Below are 26,991 nucleotides of genomic sequence, written 5' to 3' on the forward strand. Positions count from 1 at the left end.
TTGTTTTGTTTTAAACTCTTTCTGTGTTTCTTTCCAAATGAAACTGCTTGAATAAAAGGTTATAAAATAATATTATAGAAACAGAGGATTTATAGTAATACAAGACTGCTCTCTTTTCATTTTAAAGTATTTAAGAAAGGTGGGTTTTTCAATTCCTTTCCAGGAAAAGAAATGAAAGCTGTTAGGAACATCAACAAGAAAGCAGAATGCAATGTATAATGAGACAGAGGAAGTTTTAAAAGCTAGCTATTTTTCACTCGGGGGATACATGTGGAGGCCATAATGTGATAGGGTGACATTAGCATAAATAAATGATAAGTAGAATTGAGCCACAGGTATGGTTTGTACCATTATCCTAATGCTGAAATTAAAATACTGAGATCAGGCAAAGGAAGTGATGTCTCATATAACTAAGCTGCTAATCCCCACAGTAACTATGCTGATATTTGCCCAGGAATTGCTAGTGGTTAGTCGTGATGAAGTATGATTTTTAGTTATCATGACATAATGATAGTAATATAGAGGTAAATTTTCTTGTCTTTAAAAGACGCTGATTAAAATAAAATGACTGGAAGAGAATTTAAATTCTGGAACAAGTCTTCTAAAGTCAACTGAATTTTTTCAGGTCCACACAGGCATTATTGAGAACAGAACTGGATTCACTAATTTAGTTTTCTATTAATATACAATAAAAGGTATCGGGAGAGTTTAGGGTTACTGACTTTATAGCGTATAGCATATGTGGAAGGGGAACTGAAGAGGCTGAATGCATGACAATCAGAAAGAAGGAAGAACAGAAAATGCATTAAGTAGGTAAGTGAGAGAAAGAAAAAGGTGAAGCCAAGGCAGTTCTTCACGATGCTGCAATTTGCTTAATATGAGAACTGAACCTCTTTGCATGATTTAGGCATATTGTTGACTTCTTATTAATAATAACATCAATAATAAGAGACATGATAGAGAGAGCTCATGAGTAGTGTCAGTGCATGAGGAATACAGAAACAAAGTGAGAGGGAAGTGAAATGGCTAGAAAGACAGCAGAACAGACAAGGGATAAGCAAGACAGAGTTAAATACCAGCCAGAAATCATCTGACTGCAGTTTCTTCTTTTATACTGGCAAGCAAAGTGACAGTGCAAATAATGTAGGAAAGAAAAGGAAAGAAAACTTAAAATCAGATGCATGTTTCTAAAAAATGCTGTCACCATAGTACAGAGGAGTCTTGGAGGCCACTGAAAGACCTCTCAAGAGAGGTAAAGTGGGATGTTTTTAAAAAAAAGCTTCCAGCTGACATTTAAAGTCTTGTCAAACACCACACAGGTGTACTTCATGTCTGATAATAAAAAATATATATAGCCATGTCACCAACAAATGAAAGGACATTTTGTCTTGTTCCCACATGAAAATGTATGATGTCAGAATTTGAAATCCAAGAACAAAGGTGCTCATGCTACACTAGGTCACACAAATTCAATTAAGCATGCGCCTTTTCTCCTCCCTGATCATCAATTATTCTCTGAAAAGGACTCGGTTTTTCTTTCTCCCTACCAATAGTGCAGTGCTCTCCGTTCCAGCCTGGGCTGCATTCACACTTGCCATCCCGGCAGGTCCCGTGCTCATTGCAGCGTGGGTGACACGCTCGCTGATCACAGGCTGTGCCCATCCAGCCCTCCTCGCAGCGGCAGGTGCCTCCGACACAAATGCCATGTCCTCCGCAGTCCGCTGCACAAATCTCTGTGGGAGAGGAGACAACACAGAGGAGGGGATATGGGTGGAGAGAGAGAAGGGAGAGGGGGAAAATCCAGAGTGTTATTGTTAAGAAAAGCAGACACACTTCACTACCTCGCCTTACAGGGCAATGAAAGGAATTCCTAGAGCTCATAACACTAATCCTTCCTGACAATAAGAATCTAATAAGTATATTACAAAAAAGAGATGGACATGGATTGCAAGGGTCTGCTGTGATTGATCCTCCTATTTGCTTTCTAATTCTCTTGCACTCCTCAAGCTTTTGTGATGCTCAAATCCGAAGGGGAAGGCTTTTCCAATAAGCAGAACGGAAGTCACATTTAATTAAAATCCGGTTAAGTGTGGAAACAATGTGCTGATAAACTACTGATGCTAAAATTAAGTGCTGACAAAGCCTGCTTATTACTTCTTAAACCACGGTTCTGGGGATAGGATTCATTAAAATTCTTCTTTCCTCTTTAAAATTAAGAAAGGATATTTCTATTTCTAATAAATCTGCACATCTTCTATGTCCCTCTTCTCCTGCCACCCCATTTAAAATCCCCTCTCAGATATTCAGATACAACTGTATCTTTTCTGAGCCACATACACTGGAGCTGGTAGGATGGTGCTTGTTCCTAAGTCTTACCAGAATTAAAGGAAGCACAGCCACAGTCGGATATCTTGGTACTTACCTTCAAAAAGTAAAGAGCTAAAGGACCTTGCCTTTTCAGGGATGATGGCTTTCCCAAATCTCCTGAGCCCTAGTATGCCTGAGAACACAGGCATAATATTTTTGCCCAGCACTAAACTTTTGTCTAAAACCTGGCATAGCCTTGGCATGAATCTGGGAGACATGTTTTTATCTACACTGTATTTGTCTGGAAAAACAGAAACTTGGTGGAGAGGACATACTCATGAATCAGGTGTTAAAGTGCCTGTTACCGTCATTACTATACAGGATTGATTTCAAGGAAAAAACTAAAGCCCAAATAATAATGTGGTGTAGCACTGCAGATGAAATGAAATGAATCTATTTTTTCCCTAGACTCATTACTTGGCTGCTACTTTCCATCTCTCATAAACCCTGATTACACTCTCCCTTCCTCAACTGAAGGAGAGGCAATTCACAGTATTTCAGCCTATGAGGTCTTCTCTCTGACTTCTGTCTGGTGCTTCTAAATTCCCAAATGTTTTGGACCTCAAGCCTTCTGCTTCACTGAGCCATTTTATAGATTTTACAGGGTAAGGACACAGTTATTTTTGGGGACATGGAGATGTGATCGGAAGAAATGCTGAGCAGGGCTGGGCTGGAAGCACAGAAAGGGGTACCAGGGTTACTCTGCAGTGCACATTTTTTCTCTGTGTCACTGGCTGCATATAAAATATTCAAAACTACTCAGCCTGCATTAATATCACACCTGACTGAAATTCAGCTGTACTTAAGTTGCTTTTATTATTTTGCTTATCAATACTCCATTTACAGGACACTTGGGCTGTTCAAGAACTTTTGTTATGCTTCTGATATATGGCTGGAACATCCACTTCAGCTCCAGGAAGAAAATGGTGCACCACAGCAGAGAGCTGCAAGGTCTTCTGCCCCTCATGATGGACTTCTGATAAAAAGGATAAGAGAGTTCTTTGCACAACAGTAATTAATTTATGATAGGAACAACAGTAATGCCTTGCATGTCTAAAAAATACCTCATTTTTCAAATGTGACATGACAACAATATCTAGTTCTTGCTTCCCAAAAAGCTCAGGATGATAGAACAGTTTCCAGGTTCCAGTAAAACACCTTTTACTGCAGCATCATGGATGTCTCCAAACCCCCTCAAACATTTAGTCCTATATGCTTAAGTCTCCTAGTGAAAGAACTGTGGAATTCAAATGGGTTTAAGACACTCCGGAACTTGTCTGTATCATTTAGAATCAAACTTGCAAAAGTATTTGGGTATCTTGGGTACTTAAACAGAGCACGAGCACACATCACTTGCTGTTGAGATGTAACAGAATCTAATGAAGGGTTTAGTGGAAGTAAGTAGAAATTACACTATCAAACAACAAAGGCATGGCTGGGGAAGGGCTTGAGTTGCAGTCAGAAGTTTTTACTTTGCATCTGGCATCAAGACACAGATTTTCACAGCTCCTAGCTGCATGGGAGGTAATATCATACTACAGTATCCGATAAGAGCTTAAGGGATGGGCAATCACTGACTTGTTGAAGGGCTGGAGCCCAGATATGTGCTTTCTACCTTTTTTCCCAACTGCCAGACAGCACCGCAAGGGAGTGTGGGCTGGTCAGGGTGATGATGAACATACAGGACCTGCAAGTTGGTTAATATAGTAGTAAAGATGCACTAAAAAAGTCTGAAAGTCTGGGGAGCATAAAGGAAACAGCAGATAAAAATTCAAAAGCTAGATTTATGCTGCTAAAATTTCAGTAAGCTGAGAAGAAATACCTTGAGAAAGTCTGAGAGTACAGGTATTTAAGCCCGAACTCCAAAAATTATTGTTGCAGCCTCTGGTGCTTTCCAGAATGTTTTTATCACAGGACTACTCTAGTTCAACTTCAATCTCTTCTCCGGTTATTAGTTTACATTCTTTATTCATAAGCATTTAACTTTGATCTCAGAATGTCAAATAAGATGCAATTTTTCTTGCTCCCAGTTTACCAAACAATCCAGGGGATGCCAGCTTGGTCACTTCACACATTCATTATATCCTGTTCTCCCTATTTGTAAAAAAATTTGTTAATCTAAATCTACCCTCTTTTTGTTTAAAACAATTATCCCTCATCTTATCACTACAAGTTCTATTAAAATGTCTGTCCCCATCTTTCTTGTAAGTCCCTTTTAAGTAGTGAAAAGGTCATAATAAAGTCTCCCCAGAGCCTTCTGTCCCCCAGGCTGAACAACCCTAAATGTCTCAGTCTGTCCCCACAGCAAAAGTGCCCCAGTCCTCTGATCATCTTTGTGCTTCCTCTAGACTGTCTCAAACAGGTCCACATCCTTCTTGTTTTGGAGTTGCCCACAGCTGGGTCCCAGAGCTGGATGCAGCACTCCAGGTGGGGTCTCACAAGACTGGAGGGGTAGAATCCCCTCCCTCACCCTGCTGGCCACACTGCTTCGGATGCAGCCAAGGGCACAACTGACTTTTCTGGGCTTTGGGAGCACATTGCCAGGTCATGTCCAGCTTTTCATCCACTCCCAAGTCATTCTCCTCAGGTCTGCTCTTAATCCCACATCCCCAAACCTGTATGGAACCAAGGGTTCCCCTGACTCAGGTGCAACACCTTTCAGATAAAGCAACCAAGGCATAAAGACGTAATGGATCCACAGGGAAATGTGAACTCTGAGACAGCGCATGACAATACGCAGTCTTGTGTCCTGTAGGTAAGATAGAAATGTCAGATGTCTACAGATTGGTATCAGAGGAAAAAACCCCAGAGATAATAGGAATAGTGACAGTCAGAAGCATTCCTGGAGTTATTTAAAGTTGTTAAACTAGGACAATGGAGTGCATTCAAAAATGGTGAAGAGAGAAAAAAAAATCACGTTCTGAAAAGGAGAGCTCTGTCCAGTCACTCCTATGAAAAAGGATGGAAAACTCCCTGGTACGTTTACATCTTGACTGAATTATTTCTCAGACAACATGCCACCAAGGAACAGTCTTGCCCACGTGGGCCAGGGATATGCACTGCATGGTATAAACAAACAGATCTCAGGTTAACCCAGAACAGGAATGCTGGGAACATTTTGGGTTTCATTTCCTACAACCCATGCACACAAAAGCATGCAGGTTCCAGGTTATGAATGTATAATTCATACATAATGGATATATAAGGTGATTTGGATTCCCAGGCCCCAAGAGCAAGAAGCAAACTGCTTACGACAGTCTCCCTAAAATGTAGTTTAATTATTTCTGACAGGGAACCAGGAGCCAGGAACTCTCAAAACTAAATCTTCCATTTAGCTGCCAGTTTAAAGATAGATGGGTATCCTACAATTTAAATAGCCTTACAACACACAAACTGCTACGTGCCCTGGTCCTTTACAACACAGCCCTCTTAAATGCTCACAGGTTTCTAATGGGTGATTAGATAGTCAGAGCAGCTTTTACTTTTCTGGTGGCACTCAAAGAAATTATCAAAATGGATTTCAGATTAAGTTTCCACTTAAATACATGTCTTTTTGGACAGAATAAGACAGCTAAGGCTGTTCTACAGAAAAAGGCAGGTGAATCGTTTCTTTGTCATTCAGTCCCAGGGACAGAATTTGTCACCTCTGTTCTTACTACAAGCTGCATTTTTTGGTACATTTCCCAATTCTGTTGTTAAAATTAGAGGACATGATTAGCTACCATCTGAGTTGCCTGAGCAAATGAGAAGGAAAGCTTTTAATTCTCCTATTATAGTATTCACACATTGGCCAGCTGCACTATATTGCTCCTGCCTATTTAAGCTTAGAACACTCTGCCTGTGCATAAAAGACCTGCCTGTTAAATATTTTCACACCAGCTGTTCCCAAAAGGTGACTAAATATTTCCTTTCATCTTTAATTTCATCCAGTGTTTGTATGAACAGCTTAGCCACTCCTTATCCTTTCCTAGAGGTGCACTGTGTTTTACCTCATCTCACAGGGCAGCTCTCAAAGCCATTTCTTGGAGTTCCTTGAAGAGAGGAGATCCTCTAAGGAAATCCGGTGCCCAATTCTAAGAGCAAATATGAAGTTTAATGTCCTCAAAAAGTACAATCTAGCCAGGCACCTCTATGAAAAACACCTGGACTTTGAGTATTACCCTGTATTTTGTTCCCTGATGTTTGTGCTTACCAGAGGGCACTGATGGATGGTAACTGATTAATGGATGAAGACTTTTTTCTAAGGAATCAAGTTTGTATGAATGTTCCCATCTGGGGTTTGTCACTTTATTGTCTTGGAGTGGTGCCTTGCATTGCCTGAATCTCACCTCATGTTATGTCAGTCTTACCTCAAGAACTGAATTGAGCCTAATAGTCCTCTGTGGTTAGATAGTTACAGAGGATGATTCACTTGAAATCTCTTTCATGGAGAATTTCTGGAGTAGACAGTGCTCAAGGCATTGTTGAGCTTGGACTGGTTCATCCAGAGGTCATAGGTCATCATCAACATTATTCTTAGGAATGGATAATGCCATTCCCTTCTGCTTCTTTTTCATGCAAATAATTAAAAAAGAAATTACTCATCTTCAGTTCTAGGACCTGCTCTGTTTACAACTGCTCATCCCCACCAGGAACCAGCCCATTACTGGGGCTCAGAGCAACCTGGTCTAGTGGAAGGTGTCTCTGCCCATGGCAGTGGGGTGAGAACTAACTGACCTTTGACGTCCCTTCCAACTCAAACCATTCTGTGATTCTATGAGCCCATACTCAACTGCTTGCTGGTTATATTTTAGACAAATGTTTTTTCTTTTTTTTTTCCCCCCCCTCATTATCTCCTCATGACTGGGGGAGAGACTTCCCTCTGGTCTGTTATAATAGCCTCAGAATTCCTCAAGGTTCTTTTGAAAATCCTAATCCAGCTTGAATCCTACTCCAAATCTTGATAGTGGATGCTGATGTGCCTTAACTTCTCCACAATGTGTTGATGAAAACTGTAATGTAATTTTATTCTGTCTCCATCAGCAGGTCTCTCTGTGTTGTTGTTCACTTAAATATTTAGAATCTCAACTATCTGAGGCCAAGATTATCCTTTTTGTTCTGCATTTGCACTGCACCAGGTATAATGAGGTCACAGTCCATTAACAGCACTTCAGAAGGTAGAATACTAGAGCAATTACTCATACAAATAAAAACTTGTACCTGCATCTCTTTTTTTTTTTGCATATGCTACTAAAAAGTGACATACATCTGCCCCCTTAAGAACGAAAAAACAAAAAGTCTGCTATGTTGCCTTTGATATTTCAGAAGAAAAGCAGGAAAAGAAACCTATCAAACACTAACCCACCAGTGCAGTGCTTTGTTCATGGTTCTTTTTAATTGATGGAAGAGACACAGGAGCCTCCAACACAGAAAATGGCATCATTCAGAATTTCGTATTATTTTCACATCACATTAAAAACTGGATTTGGAAAAAGGATAATGATGTTAATTTGTGCTGCGTTTCTAGCAAATCCATTTTTACATGTTAACCCCTATCCCCCCCACATATTGACTTGACAACAGTTTAAAGCTTTCCAGCTTAGAGAAGAGGAATGCAGATGAAGATTTTTCTTTAGCATTCATGTGATGCAGAATCAGAGATTTAGCTGCTTCTGACCTGTCTGCTAAATCCTTTAATAAATATGGATTTAGTGCTAAAATATACGATCAGGTGAAATTGCTCAGAGCTTCCTGAAAACTGGGTCAGTTCCACTGACCTTCAGTATATTAATAGAAAATTTAATAATTAAAAATCTGCCTTTACTGGGATTTTTCCATTTCAAATTGGCTCATTTGAGGCCATTTCCAGCCTGAAACAGATTTTTTTTCCAGAAAAGCACAGCACTGCATGGAGCTAAAAGGGTGAGTTTGGTTTTCACCTGCTTTAGAAGGTGATTAATGGGGAAAAGCAGAAAATATAAAAATACAGATGAAAAAACTAGAAAGTGTTGTGATCAGCATGATTTAGATAGCAGTGAGTACTAAAGACATTCTTCATAACAAAACACATTTTTCAGTGTTATGAAACTTTCATTCCTGTGATTTGATAATTTTGCAGTGACATGAACTCCTGTGCTGCTACTGAAGAAGACATAAAAGTATATTAGCTTTTAAAACCATCATTTTTACAAATGTTATAAGGAAAGGATCAAACTAGGGAGCAAAGAAGAAGTGTGGATTTTCTGACACTGCCAGTAGCAGATCTGTAGCTTGAAATCCTCTGAAAACCAATCCTGGTTTGGTAGTGAGCAGGGAATGATTGTGTAAGCTCTGTCCATGTCATTAATTGAAGGATGTATTTTTACCTTCAGAGACCATGTACTGAAAGCAATGTCTGCATAATTTAATGCCTTTAAACAAATAATCTGTTTATCTATTTTTAAAGCATGCATCAAATATGTAAATATTACTAATGTAGAAATAATAATAATAATTTATGTCTATAAATATAAAACCTGTCCTTTTATGAGCGCAATTAAACTTTTGGTTTGGAGATGACTCTCCCCTCCGCTCAAGGGCCTCAGTGTGTTTTACACAGTTCAGTAAAGTGAATATAACTGAAATGTAACAGCTATTTATTTTCTTTCCATGGATGAGGAAATCAAGATTAAAAGATGCTCCCTAGAGACTGAAAATGAATCCACCAACTTTACTATCACCCTCATCAGGAAGAACACTGACCTTCAGCAATGGCTTTGAAATGTGACTTGGACACCTGAATTTTCACCTCCTGAACACGAAGCCCTGAGGAGCATGCTGGAATGCCTCACTGGGGAATGCATATCCTCCACTACAGAGTGATGTTGATTCTTGCCAGCTCTGCAGCAAGAGGACTGAGTACAGATCTTCAACACATGTGCAGGAGGGATAACTCTGCAACTCTGCACTTGCAGTAAAGACAGGGTATGCATAAAGGAGGTATAAAAACACATCCAGAACAGAAGAGGATAGAGTTTTCACTCTAAGTTGGTTGAGCTGTATGTAGGAGAAGAGTTGGTGGAAAACCCCTAATAAAAGAAAGGACCCATCTCTGGCCCTCAACTAGACACAAAAGATTAACCCCACTTCAGTTTTTTTCCCCAGTTTTCTCCTGCTATTTAGTTCTTTGCTGGCATAAACAGCTTTGTGTTTAAGTGAAAGACTTCTACAAATCCCCTTCTAGGTCTCGTTTTCTCTCTGGAGATCCAAAACAGCAACTGGGGTGCCTCTGAGATGCCTAATTTGGAGATGAATAAATAGTCCACAGAGCAGCTCCTCACCAGATCCAGGAAATGTGTCTGTAACTGTCCTGGAACCACTCTCCATCTCCAAAATGAGTAATGAAGGGGTTTGGTATAGTAAGGTACTTAAACGGATGTATGTCTGTCCTCCAAGACTAAGCCTCTAACTCTATCAGCATGCAGGACTGAGCACAATGGGATTCTTGGGAATTCTTGCCAGTAACAGTGAGAACAGAAGCACAATGTACACTGGTGCAGCTGGGACTTCTTTTAAAAACTATCTCACTTCAAAGTGCAATTTCAGCCTGGTTCATATTTGTATTAAGGTCTTCCAGTTCCTGTCGGAATGTCGTAATCTCGTGCGATGAAATTCCATTAAACTGTTGTGGTTCTTTTTATCAGCTTCTAGTTTCTACAATATTTATACTCCGTTGTCATCCTTGCCTTAAATGCTAAGGACTGACCATCATGTTGTGTCTAAAGCATCTTGTCTATGGCTGTGATTTACTTTCATACTCATGTCAACCTTCCATTTATTTATTATTATGAACTCTACTTTAAACTGTGTTTTGTTGGTGGATAGCAGGACATGGAATGTCAGGTATTGTCAGGCTTTAGTCTTGGAGCTGAGATCTGTTGAATAAAAATAAATATCCCAAAGTGCAGGACTGTATTTTTCTCTTTGATGCTTAATTGAATCTCTATGCTTTCTGGGATATGTTAAAACTTCCCAGAAAAGAAACAAGTCCTAATATATTAAACGAAGATCCTAAGAAGGATTCTTCTTGAGCTAATTTTAATTTCCTCTCTGTCCAAAGGAAGAGGTAATTTGACAGCAGAAAAGCATTTTCCAATTCTGTACATTTTGTTTTTTTCTAAAATAAATTCAACAGATCATTTACAAATGTGTGTGCTGAAGTGATCACAAGCTAGATGTGCTTGGGATTCCTTCACTCAGAGCTCAGTCCCAATATGGGTTCCTTTTTCTTCAGACAGCATTTTGACAGAGAACTTAGAAGTTTTATTGTTATTCATATTCTTCAAAAGGAGACACAGAACACATATGAAACATGCAGGGCTGACATATCCAGAAGTTAGATGCCTGTCTATCCACACAAACGGGATGCAGCTGTAGCTGTTCCAGAAGGTTTTTGTCTGCTATGCTGCCCATATGCCTCAATACTGATCTGAAAGGACCACTTTTACTGAAAAGAAGCAGAGCTCTCTCCAAAGCGCTTTCAAACTTTTGTGTAACATCATTAGAAAGTGCCCATTAGTGCTAATTGTGATGATAGTTTTTAGAGTACGAACATCTTTGTAATTTGGAAGGGCGCAGACAGAATATACTCCTTTCACTGTATCCACTTCAGACAGCTTAATAGATCATGGATTTCTGGCCTCTATGACAATAATTGGTTTTATATTGTCTTTTTCTTGCTTAGTTTTGATGTTATTCTGTTTTAGGGATTCAGAGACTATTTTCCTTATTACCTAACCTTGGACATTCTAACTTAGAATGATACATAGAATCACAGAATGGTTTGGGTGGGAAGGGACATAAAAGGCCAGCTCATTCTACTCCCCCTGCCATAGGGAGGGACACCTTCCAACAGAAGAGGTTGCTCAAAGCTCCATCTAAACACCTTGAATACCTTTAGGGATGAGGCACCCACAGCTTCTCTGGGCAACCTAGTTCAATGTCTCAAATGTGATTTGATGAAGCTGAAAACACCCAATAAACCTTTGCAGGAACTCTGACTGTGATGAGCTCCAACTGGGCTGGAGCGTAAGTTCACAGTTACAGGAAGTATCTACCTACAGCAGCATGGAATTGACTGAATGCCAAGGGAGAAGCCATGACATGGAACCTACAGCCATCCTTGCTGAGCCATGAGTGGCGTTATCCAGCATGACCAAGGTAGATCATGGCAGAGACTGACTCCACGCAAGTATCCGCCCTGCTGATATTGCAGCAGTATCCTGGTTAAAAGTAGGAATAGCCAGCAGCAGAGGTCTAGATTCAAAAATTAAGAGGCTCTTCCTTTCACAGGCAAAGTCAGAGAAGAAGCCAAAAATTTGGTCATCTGAGACATAGTGATACAAATGGTAAGTTTTCATTGATACAAGCAAAAATGCCAATTGCTCAGTCATCCTGTAAACATGATATTTTAACAGTATTCTCTTTTAAACATGGAATTTAGTATCTTGTGGTGGTGTGAAATTTTTCAAACTAACTCCAGTACAACACTTCTGCTTTAGTCAGAAAACTCTGCAACAAAAAGCATAATTGATCCAAACAAAAAGAACTTTTGAGCTCATGGTGTGACTGCTGAGGTCACATTTGGAGATAGGGAAGAATGCTGAACTGAAACTGGCATGCTGGGAATTAGCCCTAAACATTGTAGGAAACAAACAGGGGATGGAATAGTCTTGCCACTGCCCATTGTAGTGGTCCATAAATTTTCACTTATTACTGCTGGCATGAGAGAGAAGCTTTGCTCATCATAGAATGCCTAAGGTCAATGAGAACCAGAGACTCCTTGTTACATGACTGGACACACACTATTCTCAGCCTGAGACATGACCTAATCGGACCACATGCTTTGTGATCTAATGGTCAGAGACAGACTGATGATATCATTGCTTCCACTGCTTTTGGCCAAGTCTGAAATGACAGCTAGAACACAAGTTTTCAGTTCCTTCAATCTTCCCTTTGTCATTGTGTCTGACCAAGACTGCATGGACTGCTGCAGAGAAGCTGTTAAAAGTAAGATGCTAAACACATCCCAGAACTGACAGAAATTTGATACATCTCTGGTTGGCTAGGGGAATGTCCTAAAACAGTATCTCAGCTATTAAAGTAGGAATCCATATTTGAAAGGTAAGTTAAATTTTCTATCTTGGTGGGAGTTCTCTCCCTCCCTTTATCATGTCCCTTTCATCTGCTCAGCACAAAGATACTTGGACTTTTGAAGAATTGGACTTGCCACAAAAATAACTGCAACTATTATTGTTTTTTCCACCACATCAGGGTCTCCTTATATACATTTTTAACAAACAAAAGGAAAGGGAGTGAAAGGATATTCAAATGAAAGCCTCTCTGAATACTCTTATTTCAAAGGTAGATTTTAGTCTTTTATTGCATTTTTAATAAAAAGATTTGAAGACTTTAAAGGCTAAGTTCATCTTGGCAATGGGTAGTCTAAAAGCTGTACTCACAAACTCAACTACATAAAAAACATCATGTCTTTCACAATGATAATTCTTATTAACACTGTTGATTCTCTAGATTCTCTAATTTCTTCACAATCCACAAAGCACATATCTGCCAGGCAGAGCCTGTGAGAGCCTTGTGTGTGCACCGGGCTGCACATACTTTTCCCTTAGAGAGAAAAGTTACTTCTCTCTATACAAAATGAAGATCACAAGTTGAGAAATCAGCATGTTTTGCGTCTGCAAGGCAGAAGATGAAATTCCTGCTGGTACAAAACATTTCCTGGCTTTCAACGACCATTAAAGGACCAAAGTAAGGCTTTCAGGGATGAGTCTGCAATTTAGGTATTGAGCCAGAACAGATTTTGATGGTATCTTCTGAAGATTAGCTTTGAAGACACTATGCTACCAAAGTTTCAATTGCCCCAGACTAATGTTTCTCACAGCTCTGCCATGGTAGTGAGATGAACAAGTTACAAGCTGAAGGAAGATAATTCAAGATGGCTTTTGATCACATAGCTTTGCCTGTTGACTTTTTCTTAAATGATGAAGATATTTATCAATTTCAGGTATTGCATCCTGATGTTTACTTCTTTTGTTCTTCCTCACGTGTTTCAAAGCTAAGAAAATGACAAATTAGCAACTTCTTAGGCATTAAAAGAGGTCTTGGTCTAAAGTATGGTACAAGCCTGTATCATGTCAGAGCTGATGTTACATCCATCTTTTACAGTGACATTTTTATCCCTGAAGAACATGACTGTTTAAAGGAAGACCTATATGAACATTTTCTAAGGATGGATTTTTATCCATCCTTATTATTTTGATTAAATGTCTGCATCTGTTAATCATCCTTTTTATTTTGGTGGCCTTGAGCATGGCATGAAATTAACATGAGATTTTGTTTTCAAAAGTTGACACCAGTAAGCCCAAGGAAATCATATTTTATCACACATGTTGTGTTAGCCCTGGTGCTGTTTGAACAATGGGATATAACATTGTCTGATAAAATGTATGAGCATTGCTTCTGTGACCATGTGTCACAGAATAGTCTCCTACACTACTCCTGTTGAAAAAAAGACATTGCAATGTAAAGGTGCATTTACTTCAGCTTAACTCTTTAAAGTTCATTCTTCATGGTCTCTTTATCTATTAACCGGAATAGAGAAAAGGTGCCTGTTTCAATGAATTGTACCAACTTTGTGGTGGGTAACTCTGTTGTGTGCTACCTGAAAGACTTTCACCATTGTTAATTTATACAACTAAATTGATGCTAAAAATTTCAGTTGTTACCATTAACAGATGCAGGCTCTTAAATATAATCATTATTTGTGAATAGCCTTCAACTGATCCATACTCCTGCAGAGTAAATAGTAGTTTTTCCATTGACTTCAACTCACTGTGCGAAAATTTGTAAGAATATGGCTTCCCTGCAACCAGAGGCATGGATTCACACACCGTGCTAGTTTTATTTTAAATCCAATTCTCAACCTACTGAAAGTAAGTAAAGTCATGGAAGGTGGGTAAATACCTGGTCTGCTACTCTGTGTCTACCCACACTACTTCCCTACTGTGCTGGGAGGCAAGGTTTATCTAGGACTACTCGCCATATGTAGTTCTCCACAGCCCTGTAGCAAAGCTTGATAATCTGCATTTGCTTAAGGCAAATTTTAAATGCCTAAATATTTTTGTGATTGTAGACCTTCATAAGAAAGTGTGTCAGTAACAAAGCAATATTTCATCCCTGCCACAGTAGGGACAAAAGGGCAATCATAACATCAAATACCATATCCTCAGAAAACCATGTTAGGAGCAGAAGTCATGAGAGGAGCTATAATAGGACCAAAGTACTGGATTTCATGAGATATGGACATGCAAGCTCAGCCTTAGTCTCTGGCTAGGCATGCTCTCTAAGTATTTTCAAAATGTGATGTAAAATATCATAACTTCTTCCTTCTTTACTGAGCCCCAGCCTCCAGTTTCTAACTCTTATTGTTAAATGTACAGCCTATGATTTTATATCTCCACTGGCAATTTAGGACTACCACATACAAAGTACTATTCCTGTTACTTCTTTTCTCCTGTGTATTTTAAGGGTCTGAAGTACTGCCTGGATGTCAACTGTGCATAAACTGCATGAGTCATTACAAATGAGTGATGGAGAAGGAATCCTTATCTGCATGCAGGTCAATCTACAACCACTGTCAACTGCCCAGAAAAAGTCAGTACACTTAAGACACAGAGAACATAATTTCTATTGTTGTTTTGTATATTCAACTTTGCAATGATTTGAATGAATAATGTGCAAGTGAAGATGTCAAATGCCAAAGACAAAACAGTGTGAAAATCACTGATTTAAATTTGAGGTGAGTGAAGGACAACACCAGATAACTTAATTCCTTTAATAATGATTTTGCATCCAAGCCTAATACTGTTTTGATGGGCCTGGGATTATACTGATGCATCAGTGAGATCCCTCTGGTAAATGGTGCATTCCCCCAGTGCAGATGACATGACTCACATATTCATTTCACTGCAGTCAGCAAACATGTCTTATGGTATGTCGTGTGCTGCTTCTTGATTAGCCAGAAATAGTTGGCCCAGTCTAAATAGGTCAGGAATGAAACTATATCACATAGTGAGTTCTGTTTCACACTGCAGCACAGGCCATTTCCTACTTCCCACTACACTCAGACAATAAGAGGTTAAGAGACCTGCCCCATAATGGTTGCATTAGTTTCCAGATAGGGGTCATAAGAGGTGAAAGGAGACAGCCCCCAAAAGCCTGGGATACAGAGGATCTGTGATAGTAGACTGGAAGAATGGGATTAGGATCATTAATTCCTTAATTACATTTCTTGTATCAAGCATTGCCTTGGACATTTTAGCTGGACCGGGTTATAAAGTTTTTTGAATTTTCTTGTGCCACAGTACTAAGATGCAAAAGGGAAGTGATTTAATTATCCCATGAAGAAATCAAAATACTACTTTTATTGCCCAGTACAAGTTATCTCTGCAATTATTTCTGTACCATTCTCTAAGATACTCTCTCTAGTATTTGGGAATTGGCCAAAAAACTGTATATTGAGGGAGAAGTGATCCTACAAAACTGTCCCTTGCACAATAGGGTGGACTATGTTTGAGAAGCATTTTTCCTGAGTGACAGTTCTGAGCAGCAGGCCTGTCTCAGCGTATCTTGGCAGCGGGCAGACATAGAAAGCAAAAAATCCCCAAAACATATAACTACTTCTTCCTACAATGCAGTTCAGAATGGAAATCTCTCACAAGAGATTGCACTGGCACAGCTTGTCTATGAAGGTTAAGTGGAGTGAAAAAAGATAATATAAACAGGAAACAGAAATCTCTTTGTGAAAAGTGAGGGTTTTACCCAGTAATCTGTGTTCTCTAAGATCACCACTAAAGACAGGTAAAATCAACCTACTTAGCTGAAAGATGCAGTCGAAGGTTCAAAGGGGCTCTAGCTTTACTTTCTATGTATAGCAATCCACAGACTTCAGCTCCTGCTTCTCTAAGGCCTGATAACCTACATGAATACAGCATACAGCACTGTAGACACAAACTGTTCTTAACTTCAAGGTGGTAGGAGCTGGAAAATCCACTGTGCCTGCTCATATTCTGGGTTTTCAGATAATTATACTGTTTCTAGGGGATGCCTCTCTACTTGGTTTACGAAAGGGGCTGGCAGTCCTTGGCACAAATCCACGTGGGCACAGTTCTACAGATTTCATTGGGACTGACCACAGTCCTACCTGCTTTGCTGAGCTGAGGGTGATTTCTGAAAGTACTTAGTTCTTTCCCTTAGTAATTCTTCCGTTCTGTTTGGTTCTGTTTTATAGGATAATAAAAATCTGTCCCTTTTAGACCTTTCTACAGAACCTCCACCCCAGTGGGTTGGGCAGTGTGTTATTACATGCTACAGCATGCCTCTTCACTCTATTTTAATGATGCGAGAAAAGTACCACATATCCTGTGAGTAAATCTGTCTTTCAAATCAAGTCATCAATTCAGTGGAAAGGTCTGGGCTAGAAATGGAAGTTTACAAATCACCTTAGCTGTGATTTTAGCTGTGAGGCACAATAACCCGAATGTTACAAGCAGCTCAGTGAGGAAAAAGGTCTTGGAATGATGCTCAAGTTTGTCTCAAATAACTTCATGCTGCCAAAGAAAGTTTGCACTAGATGGATTTATAAAAGCAGTATAAGGAAAGCTTATAAATCACCTGTACATGACCCTGCAGGTTAACAAAGGGAAAGTGAGTTCTGTTTGCACATAGAAATAAACATTTTTCCAAATCCATCCCTGCAATCCCCAAACGTCTGTATAAACATAGAATAATGGCTCAATTATGAACTATGTTACAAACTACAAATTCATGACTACCTTTCCCCTTGTGGTGGTTTTAAAAATAAACCCACAGAGTATGGAATTGAAGATGTTAATATGGGGAAAGGAAAAGCCTGGCATCAAATTCATCTTCCCTTCAATGCATGATAACTTTCCTACCTCCATCTGCAAAAGTTTTGATCAACCTAGTTTCAGCCCCAGGCAAGTAGGCCTCCTCTTCTGCTTATTCCTCAGTCCAGTCAATTTTTGCTTTACGACAAGCTTCTAACATCCAGCATAAATGATGATTGTCAAAAGGGTTTTCTTATGTTCTTTGCACCAGTTTATTCAGTTTGCCTCATCCTTGAAAATTACTCTCTTAAAATACTTGCAAATGGTTAACCTGATTTTCTTTACTCATGATAGCAATTCCTCAGTGAAAATGTTGTTTAGATAATTTTGTTACTATATCCGCTCTCCTAAAAGCTTTTTTTTTTTTTTTTGGGTTGCTTTGCTGAAAATTCCTTTCATTTCACTGCCAGTACTGAGTTGCCCTGGATTTCTGGCCTAGTTCCACTCCACTTGTGTAAGGTATAGGAACTGTTATTGCTAGGGTCTCTTTTTTTGTGAGCACACAATACAGGACAAAAGCCAAAGGACTGATGTTCCATACATTCTGACTATTAAATGTATTCCACTATTTCTCAGTGTGGTTTCTAAGTGCTAATTGAATTTGGAAGAAAAGGGTCCTGAACAGTTTTTCCTTAGCCTTCAATTCACATACTTGATGCAGATTTTGAGCAGGAGGATGCCCATTCAGAGGAGGAATGAAGGTCACTGTTCCAAACCTCTAGACAAAACTGCCCATAAAAAGGTGTCTTCTTGGTAGCTGCTTGTACTAATAAATACTTTTACTCAGTAAACCTATTTTTCAGTTGGTAGAGGACAGTCTTTTAATATGAACCTCATGAGGCACTCATCTTCCTCTAGCCTAGAAAAGCACAAGCTTTGAATTCAGAAAGGAAAGGAGATCTGACAGATTACCAAATCTTCCTTCTTGTTTACAGCCACTAAAGATTATTTAGTCATCTCCTAAAAATCAAAACAGACCCTTTAGTGGCTACTGGGGTTCATCAAGAACTATCCCCAAAACAAGAAGTTATATGTAGACCATCAATTACATTTACAGCCATATAATGAACAATAGCAAGCCTAGGTGGCTTTAATGGAGTTATTTATGATATTCCTCTATGCTCAGAAATGGTAGCAGAATTATTTATGAAGTTCAGCAATGGAATTTCTCCTTCCAGCCATGCCCTATATGTGCTTCACTGGAATACATGTGTAGCACTTTTTTTTGCAGATCTAAGTCTGAGTATTTCACAAAGTTTAAAAGAAGACCAACAGAAAGTCAGTGCTGATGTTACCGATTGAGCAGTCATGGCCAGTCCAGTTGGGATCACAGCTGCAGAGTCCAGTATCTGGGAGGAAGGTCCCATGGCCAGAGCACTGATCCAGACAAGTGGCTCTTGGGGTCTCACAATTTGTTCCTCCCCATCCAACCGAACAGTGACATTCTCCTCGGACGCACACGCCTCGCCCTGAGCAGGTAGGATCCATGCAGTCCACTACATGTGAGAAAGAAGAGGAAGCAGACAGGGAAAGCAAATGGGAATTTCAGGAAAAAAGCTATCAGACTGCTGTCTACACAAACATATTTACACGGTATCTCAAGGTTTCAACCAAAAAAGCCCTGCTGTGAACAAAACAGATGCTTTATGCAAGAAGTCAGTGGCCCTAAAAGGCAGTGAGACCTAAAACACCTACGTAAAAACAGAGAAAAATCCAGTGATGAAATTCATTCTTTTATGCAGGTTTGCACTAGTAAGTAATCTTTCTGGTAAGAACAGGCTAATATCAATTAAGAATAGAATAAAAATAATATTCTATCGTACACATAGTGTGTCTTCATTTATTCTATTAGAATAACCTAAATTGCTATTACCAATGAATTTGAAGCTGAGCCCTAGTTTTCTGAGAGAGAATTTTGCATAAAGATTCAGCAGAAGCTGATATTCTTATTCAGCAAAATACATGCTTAAATTGAAGAATGTGCTTAAATCTATACAGGTTTCATGGAGACTTAATGAAATTTCACATTGAAATATATCCACAGACTTTTTTTCTGGAATAAGGATTAAAACAAAATCATGCCTTTTTTTTATAATGGTGTTCTTCTGGTTTTATTTTTGATCAATTAATACTCTCTTTTAATTGTTTGAGGTTTATTTTCCCCTCCCAAAGAGACACTTTCCTAACAAGAGTGGAGACCACTTAGTTTGGGGTATAGCAAACACCGAAAGATCAAATGTACTCCCTCTCCTGAGTTATGTATTTTATAGGGAACTGTCAGTTGCTCTGCCCACAGGGGAATTTCACCCAGCAATCGAAAAATATGAAATGCACCAGACACCCTCCCAGAAAAACCAACTGGAGGAGTCAATCGTCTATTTATAGATAAAAGCTGATAGGGCAGCCTAGAGAAAATTCTTCCTGTCTTTTGAAATGGTGTGTGGCAGTTCCCTGGGGATTGGTGACAAGTGTCAGTCTGGCTAAGCAGCACAGGAAAACTGTCCAGCTTCTGGCTCTGATACAGCACAGCAGAACATGGCCACCGCGCACACGGCAGGTTTGCGGTTCAATTTTTACCCCTGGAAAAGCTAATAAGAATTCCACTGACCTGTTTAAGATCCAGAAACCTTAAAAGGAAACACAACAGCTGCTCTGATAATTCCCTGGATTCTCAAACCCTTCTCAGTCTGACAAGTAATGGCTCAGTTATTACTATCCCAAGGCACGAGAGAAAATTTTCTTTTTTGTTTGATTCCTGGAGCTCTGCTCATAGCTGGAACAATCCTCAAAAATTTTAAGAGGCTGGAAAGGATGAGTTCATAAATCTCCTTCACTGTTAGCAAGCTGGGAGCGAGGGTGCCAATTTTAGCATGAGACCCTTGAAGCCCTAGCCCTGTTCTTTTTCAGCAGTAATAAGTATGAAAAGGGCTAAAGGATGGAGTAGCAGCCTCGTCCGTTCTCAGCAGATGGTTTGAACACAGAGAACAAAGATCACAGGCTAACTGACAAGAGGCTACCTCCAGGCAATTAATCATCTCCTCTGAAGGTCAGTTGGGAAAAAGGTGAGTTTTACAGGGGCCTCCATCACAGGAGGCAGACAATCTGCTATCTCAGCTCTAACACAGATGATTATAGGAGGGGAATGTGCATGTCAGAACCCCCCATTTATCATAATCCCAAGGCCATTTTTCATGTTGAAATGAGGCCTTTCAGAAAATGTCACACACAATGGCTACTTTAAGCTCAGCCTCACTAGCTCTATCTCTTTAGGCTTTCTGCACCATCGGAAGGGCCCTGGGACAGGATTACAGGTTGCTTTCTTATTAATCAATTGCTTAGTGGATTTGGAGTACAATGGTATATTTTTAGGGAGTTCTGCTTGACAAATTTAGCTGCTCAGCTCTGGGAGAAGAGTTGGGCATGAGGGCAGAGCTGACAAGATCTAGTATACCTGGAAAGGGGAAAAAAAAGCATATGTCTGTGTTGTTGGTTGGAAAATGTCCCAAATGGTCAAATTCTTGGTAGGAAAATGCCCTGTTTATAGTTTAGCCTTGTGCAGAATCTTTGCCAGGGAGATAAATCATGCAGCAAGCAAGGTTAGTGCCTCTTCTACACTTTTCCCCAATATGCTTCATGCTTCATTGGTCACACAAGTTATTAGGCTTATTCGGTACCCAAAGAGTAACTTCTCATATTTCACTGCTTAAATTTGCTCCCCTCCCTGCAATGTCTCGTTGGCTTAGGCCATGCCTTATAAAATATGGGCCAATAAACTAAGGAAGGAGAAAAGAAAAACTTGTGTAGGTTTTTTGGCTGATGTTTTATAAACATTGCTGAACTTCTATGGGGGAAAAAGAAAAGACAGAAGAAACGCTGGAATGAAAACCCATTTAAACATGGACCAAGCAGTGATGCTACGAGAACTGAGAAATAATAAAAAGTAATCAGTACCAGATGGTCTTTCTTAGAAGAGAAATTAAAGAGTAAGAGCAATTTATAAAATAGTATAAATCAACTTTTTTTACTAAATCTAAATATGTGTATATATATGTTCTCAAGATTTCCCACATGGCATATCTCTGAGTTGCTTCCAACCCCCTCACAATATAATACAAATTATGCCTTGAATATAAAAAAAATACATGCTTGGAAAAATACTAAACAGCCCATAAGAACAAACATGTTCTCTTTGTTCTTCCTCCTTTTTCAAGTTTTGACCTAGTGGGACTGACACTGTCCCCTGTTACACTGATAACATAAAATAACTGAGTAGTGCCTGGCTTTTCTGCTTTAAACGTGACCAGGGAAATAAAGGTTCCTGATAGAAAAAGGGCAAATCTCACTCTGATTTACACACATTAATCATTCCTGGTTGGAGGCAAAATCAGGATCTTTTCATTTCTGTTTATCCAGAAAAGATATGATCTAGTAAATAGGAGGTCTACAGAGATTTAAAGATACTTCAGTAGTCACAATCTTCGGCTTCTGCATGCCCCACAGCTTTACCGAATTGTGCTTTAAGCCAAAACGAGGCTTTCTCAAGAGATAGCTTATTGTTGTAAGAGCTGATAGTCTTTAACATTTACTGACACTGAAGCCATGCCACATCAGAGATGTCCCACTCCAATACATTTAACACATCCAAAAAATTGCTAGATTGGATGCCATTTGAATGTCTGAATCCAGTTTAGCCTATTTTCATTGCCTATGAAATAAAGCCATTCAGATAAATCTTTATCCTGCATACAAGAAGACAATCATAAATTAATTCAAGCCATTGTCATTCTTAAATGTATCAAATGACATCTTTAATCTATCAAGTGGTGAGGAAACCTTACATATGTACTTGTAGAAGTGCAATTTAAGAATAATTATTTATCAGGTCACCAGCATAGAATTCAGAGTATAGTTTTTAGAAGTTTTGAACGTTATTCTTTAAATAATGCACTTTTGTATATACTTTTATACTCTCTTAATGATTTATACACTTCCAAAACTGTCCACTTTTTCATTTAGCAGTAAGAAGCAATCAGAGACTCAGGAAGATAAAGGTTTATGTTGGCAGGTGAGTTCCTACACAAAAAGATTAAAGATAAGTACTAAAAGCAGTTGTAAATCTAAATGTAAATGTGAAATGTTTGGGGGCTAATGTGAGAAAAAAGCTATGGAAGAGTCACTAAAATAATATCTGACTTTGAAGTAGAATTTAATTCAAGTCCTGAGCATTTCTAAGCTTTTAAAGCTGACAAGGATCAGGGACTTTCTCTCACACGCCACCATTTTGTGTATGCAAGCAACTGAAATTGCTTGGCATAGTGCAGCAGAGAAGAAAGCACTGTAAAAGTAATTATACGTTTAGATGTGTAAATGGAAACTATGCTTTAATAAAAGCATTTGAACATATGATTAGATGTTCTGGTCTTTCAGCTAGATTCTTCTATTTGAAGAATTTGATGGCTTTTCATCCAATTATTGAACAAGTATGATAGCTAACGAGGAGTTATGACAACATATCATTTTTATGTTGTATCCATCTATTGTATCTCTAAGGTGCCTATTACTGCTCTGTTTAAGTGCCAGTCCAATTCTGAGTTGCCTCCATCCATATAATTACAGAACAACAATCAAAGCAAAAGGCTAATTCAATGCATCTTGCAAATACCTTCTTCACAGCTCTCGCCTTTGTATCCTGGGTTGCAGATACAGGTGCCCATGATGCATGTGCCATGGTTATTGCAGGAGACATCAATGCACTGGTTTGTTGGGACATCACACTCTGCTCCCTTCCAGCCACTGTGGCACAAGCACCTTCCTTTCATGTACTGCCCATTTCCACTGCACAGCACAGGGCAGGACGCTATGGACAGACAACAAAAATCACATTAAAACAAATGGAAAATCACTTCAAAAAGGAGCACAAGAGCCTGGCATGTGATTTACATTCTTTATACACTTTATACACTGCCCTTTATATAGGGCAGGCTGCTGTTTGCTTTGCCAAAAACAAATCTTTTATATGGATGATATCCAGCTTGTTAACTGTATTCTCCTATGATTGTTTAAAACAAACAAACAAACAAACAAACAAACAAGCAAACAAACAGTACCCTTAAATTAGACTATCTTCTTGCTTTGAGTTGCTGATATCTTTTTTCATTAACTAAACTCATAGTTTTCTTGTTTTCTTGTACTCTGATTTTACAATGTACTGATGTCTTCCTTCTGCAGCACTGCTGACCTTAGATTGCTTATCACTATCCCTGACCTGCTGCCAGACTTTCCTTGACATTGCCTCTGCTGTGGACCCCAGTGGCACACAAATCACTCCCCTGTTTTTTTCTGGGTTAACTCTCAGCTTTATGGGCTTTAGTTGCTTAGTTCAGAGCCCAGAATGCCACATTGAGAATATTTCCCTGATTTTGCTCATGCCATACCATCAGCTATCAACTTTTTTCTCTGAAAGGGTTGTCAAGCACTGGAACAGGCTGCACAGGGAAGTGACTCAGTCACCATTCCTGGTGGAATTTAAAAGATGTGTGGATGTGGCATATGGGGATATGGATTAGTGGTGGACTTGGCAGTGCTGGGTTAATAGCTGAACTCCATGAAAAGAGTTTTAGAGATCTTTTCCAAACTTAAAAATTCTATGGTTCTAACTGAATGTCTAGCCCCCATTTTTGGTTATCACTTCTGCTGGACTTGATTCATCACCAGCTACACGGCAAAATTAGCCTCTACTGTTTCCAAGCACCCTGCCATAAAAGCTGTGTAAATCTATCCTCTGAAATTTGTATAATTTATAAAGGATTCATAACGGATGTTTAATTGCCCTTGTTCCCAGCAAAGTCAGTTGACTTTCAAGACCACCCAAGATACAGGACTTCTTCCCTGTGATAAAAGGAAGAAGAGGAAGATGACGAGCTGAAGCTGTGGCATGATGGATTCCAGGATTAAGGGTTTTCAGAGCTAAACTTGGAAACTGCCAGGCAGAGTTGGATGGGATGAACTAAGGATACAGAACAGGTTCCACAAGGAAGCAGAGGGCATCAAGGACCAGACCTCAGCCTCCATGACCAGAGCTTTTTGTAATCACTGCTCTCCAAGCTTTCTCCAGTTCCTTTCAGATGATGTCTTCTCCTTATTCCATTCTCCACACCAGCCACACTACGTTCCTTTTGTCCTCTGTTCTGATTTTGCCAGGGAAGATGCTGATTTCAGTCCCTCAGAAACAACAGCCTTTTCCTGTTCACTCTACCTTGAAACTTCTTGCTTAAGTCCTGTTCTCTTTAATTTTGGTGAAACTCAGCTGCTAGGACATATATTCAACACAGACTGCTTTTGTTCACTACTGCACATCAGCCTTAGGTGAGAGCAGCTGGCCTTCTCATCTGCCCCTTGGAAAAGCAATTTATGAACAGTTTTATGCAGGACAAATGTGAAATGAATATTCCATTCTGCTGTTTAATTCAACTGCGTTAGGCATGTGATGAACCCTCTTTTGTTTTGTTCCTGACTTTGATTGTGTGTAGAAAGGGGTATTACATGTTTAAGGAAAACTTTCCTCTCCTTTTTCTCCCATCTTTTCAGACAGTAACCTCTCAAAGTGCATCATAAGTTTTTTCCACGCATCCTCATAGTCAAGTCAGTTTGAGTGTTCCAGAACTACAGCAGCCTCAATAAAATACAAAGCATTGCCAACTCTGACTGTTAAACCAGTTTGATATGCAGTGAACCATATTTGCCTGACCAAGATAAAAGAGGGTTAGGAAAGAAAGGAATTTGGCAATTGTTATTACTAAGGAGCACTCTGTCCACTTTCAAGACAGCACAATGCAGTGTGCATTCCAAGTGAATAATTTGCAAGATGGTATCTACCTATACGAGACTTATATTGTTTAAGATACATCGTGTTGTGTGCATGGTTCACAGCACACTCACTCTGTAATTTCACTTTTTAGGAAGGGATGGAATTTTCTGCCCCTCCCATCTCAAATTTCAATGCTCAGTAATGGATGTTGTTCTTTCAAGACATTGGCAGAGGATGGTCTGCAGTTCTTTTCAACAAGAAGAAAGAACAACTGCCTTTAACCACTGAGATGTTGCTGAGAAAGACTTACATGTTTCCTGACAAGACAGCTGATCACTCAGTAAAAGATCAGATAAATTACTGGCCATCTGCAGTGAGACTGACACTCCACAGAGCCTTCTGTGGAGATCACCTTCAGCATCACCTGGAAAGCACTGCTACAAATGTCAAGGCAATGGCGAGAACAAGGCCTCCTCTGTAGCATGCAATAATGAATAAAGACAAAAGAGCTTTCTGAATTTTTTCTCCTATTACTTGTGCAACTCTTTTCCATATATAAAGATATATAATTTCTATTTGATCATTCAGATTCCAACAGTGTCTATGATGGCAAAATTATATTAATTCTCTAGTGTGGTAATGACATCAGCAACCCAAATGCGAAGTTGATCATCAGAGGGTAAGATCATTTGTTTGTTTCTTTACTTTATACTGAACTTGAAAACACCACCTCCTGTTTCCAAGAAAACCTTCGAAAAGCCTATGGAACACACCTCTGGTGACTTGCTCTCATTTATTTTGTTTAAAAAAATCGGTTAATAATATATTAATAATTAACTATTAGTAAAAAGAGAAAGGCTTTCTGCTCCAGAGTTTCCCATTCATTTGGACAGTGAATTACAAAGCTGAATTGAAATAAAGGAGCATCCAGGAAATCCACAGAATTCTTCATGTGAGCAGGAACCTGCTTATTTAAGGATTACTGCTCCATACAGGGATTGTGAAGGGCTGCAGATGGATACCATAACAGCCTTACACATGCTGCCTTGTGAGGGATTTGTAGGTCAAAAGAATCTTGGAAGCCCCTGAAAACCAACAGGAAGTCAATGCTGGAATCCTTGGATCTCATGCTCATGGCAACATGATCTATTTAACATGCCAAGTGAGTGGACATGCATACACAAATATATATTTGGCATTCCAGGTATTTTTCTGTCTTCCTAAAGGGAAAATGCAACCTGTGATATGAACCCAGATGATTCTGAATGAAAAGACAGAGTTGAATAAAAGGTGTTCATAGCAGCTAGAGTATATGTTCTGGTGAAATGGGAGACTCACATGGCTCCATTGCAAAGCCTGAGAAAGTTCAGGATATAGCCCAGGAGGGGAGGTGAGTTCCTCTGAAAGTGGATTCAAAACAAGAGTTTAAGTACTCTGACTCACAGGGAAGAAAGTTCTCCACAGACTCTACAGGGAGCCTTGGGGGAAACAAGCCCTGAACTTCTGCCCCTTCTGAAAGTTAGGAGGTGTGAGCTGGAATATGCTATGGGACACAGAAAAAAACTCCTTTTGTCTCCGGCTCTAGGGATCTGAAAAGGAGCTTGGAAATGCAAACCAAGTGTAAGGAAATGCAAACCAAGTGTAACCTGAGTCAGCAAGAAGTTTGACATAACAGCTCTCAGGGACGCAGCTTGCCACATCCATCTTACTGGGCTGTGAACTCTGAAACCCCGCCGGGTTCAGCCCGGCCTCGCTGCCTTGGCAGGGAGCTCCAGCCTGCCCTGGGGGTGCACGGCTCCTTATCTCTGTCTCCTGGCTCGCTGCTGCGATGTGACCCAGCTCAGCTGGAGGGGGAGAGGGCCGGGGTTGGAC

General features: G+C 39.6%; 1 protein-coding gene across 12 annotated transcripts in view; it reads right to left on the reverse strand.

The window, feature by feature from the left end:
* TENM4 (teneurin transmembrane protein 4) overlaps positions 1-26,991 on the reverse strand; it is a 634,039-nt gene that overhangs the window by 131,495 nt on the left and 475,553 nt on the right. For all 12 annotated transcript variants that reach the window (XM_042779057.1, XM_042779056.1, XM_042779058.1 and 9 more), the window contains 3 exons: positions 22,975-23,169; positions 18,608-18,808; positions 1,548-1,733 (listed from right to left, as the gene is read on the reverse strand). In XM_042779057.1, the coding sequence (XP_042634991.1) occupies positions 1,548-1,733; positions 18,608-18,808; positions 22,975-23,169 (582 nt within the window). The remainder of the gene's footprint in view (positions 1-1,547; positions 1,734-18,607; positions 18,809-22,974; positions 23,170-26,991) is intronic.

This window comes from Catharus ustulatus, chromosome 2, assembly GCF_009819885.2.
Source record: "Catharus ustulatus isolate bCatUst1 chromosome 2, bCatUst1.pri.v2, whole genome shotgun sequence".
Classification (NCBI taxonomy): domain Eukaryota; kingdom Metazoa; phylum Chordata; class Aves; order Passeriformes; family Turdidae; genus Catharus; species Catharus ustulatus.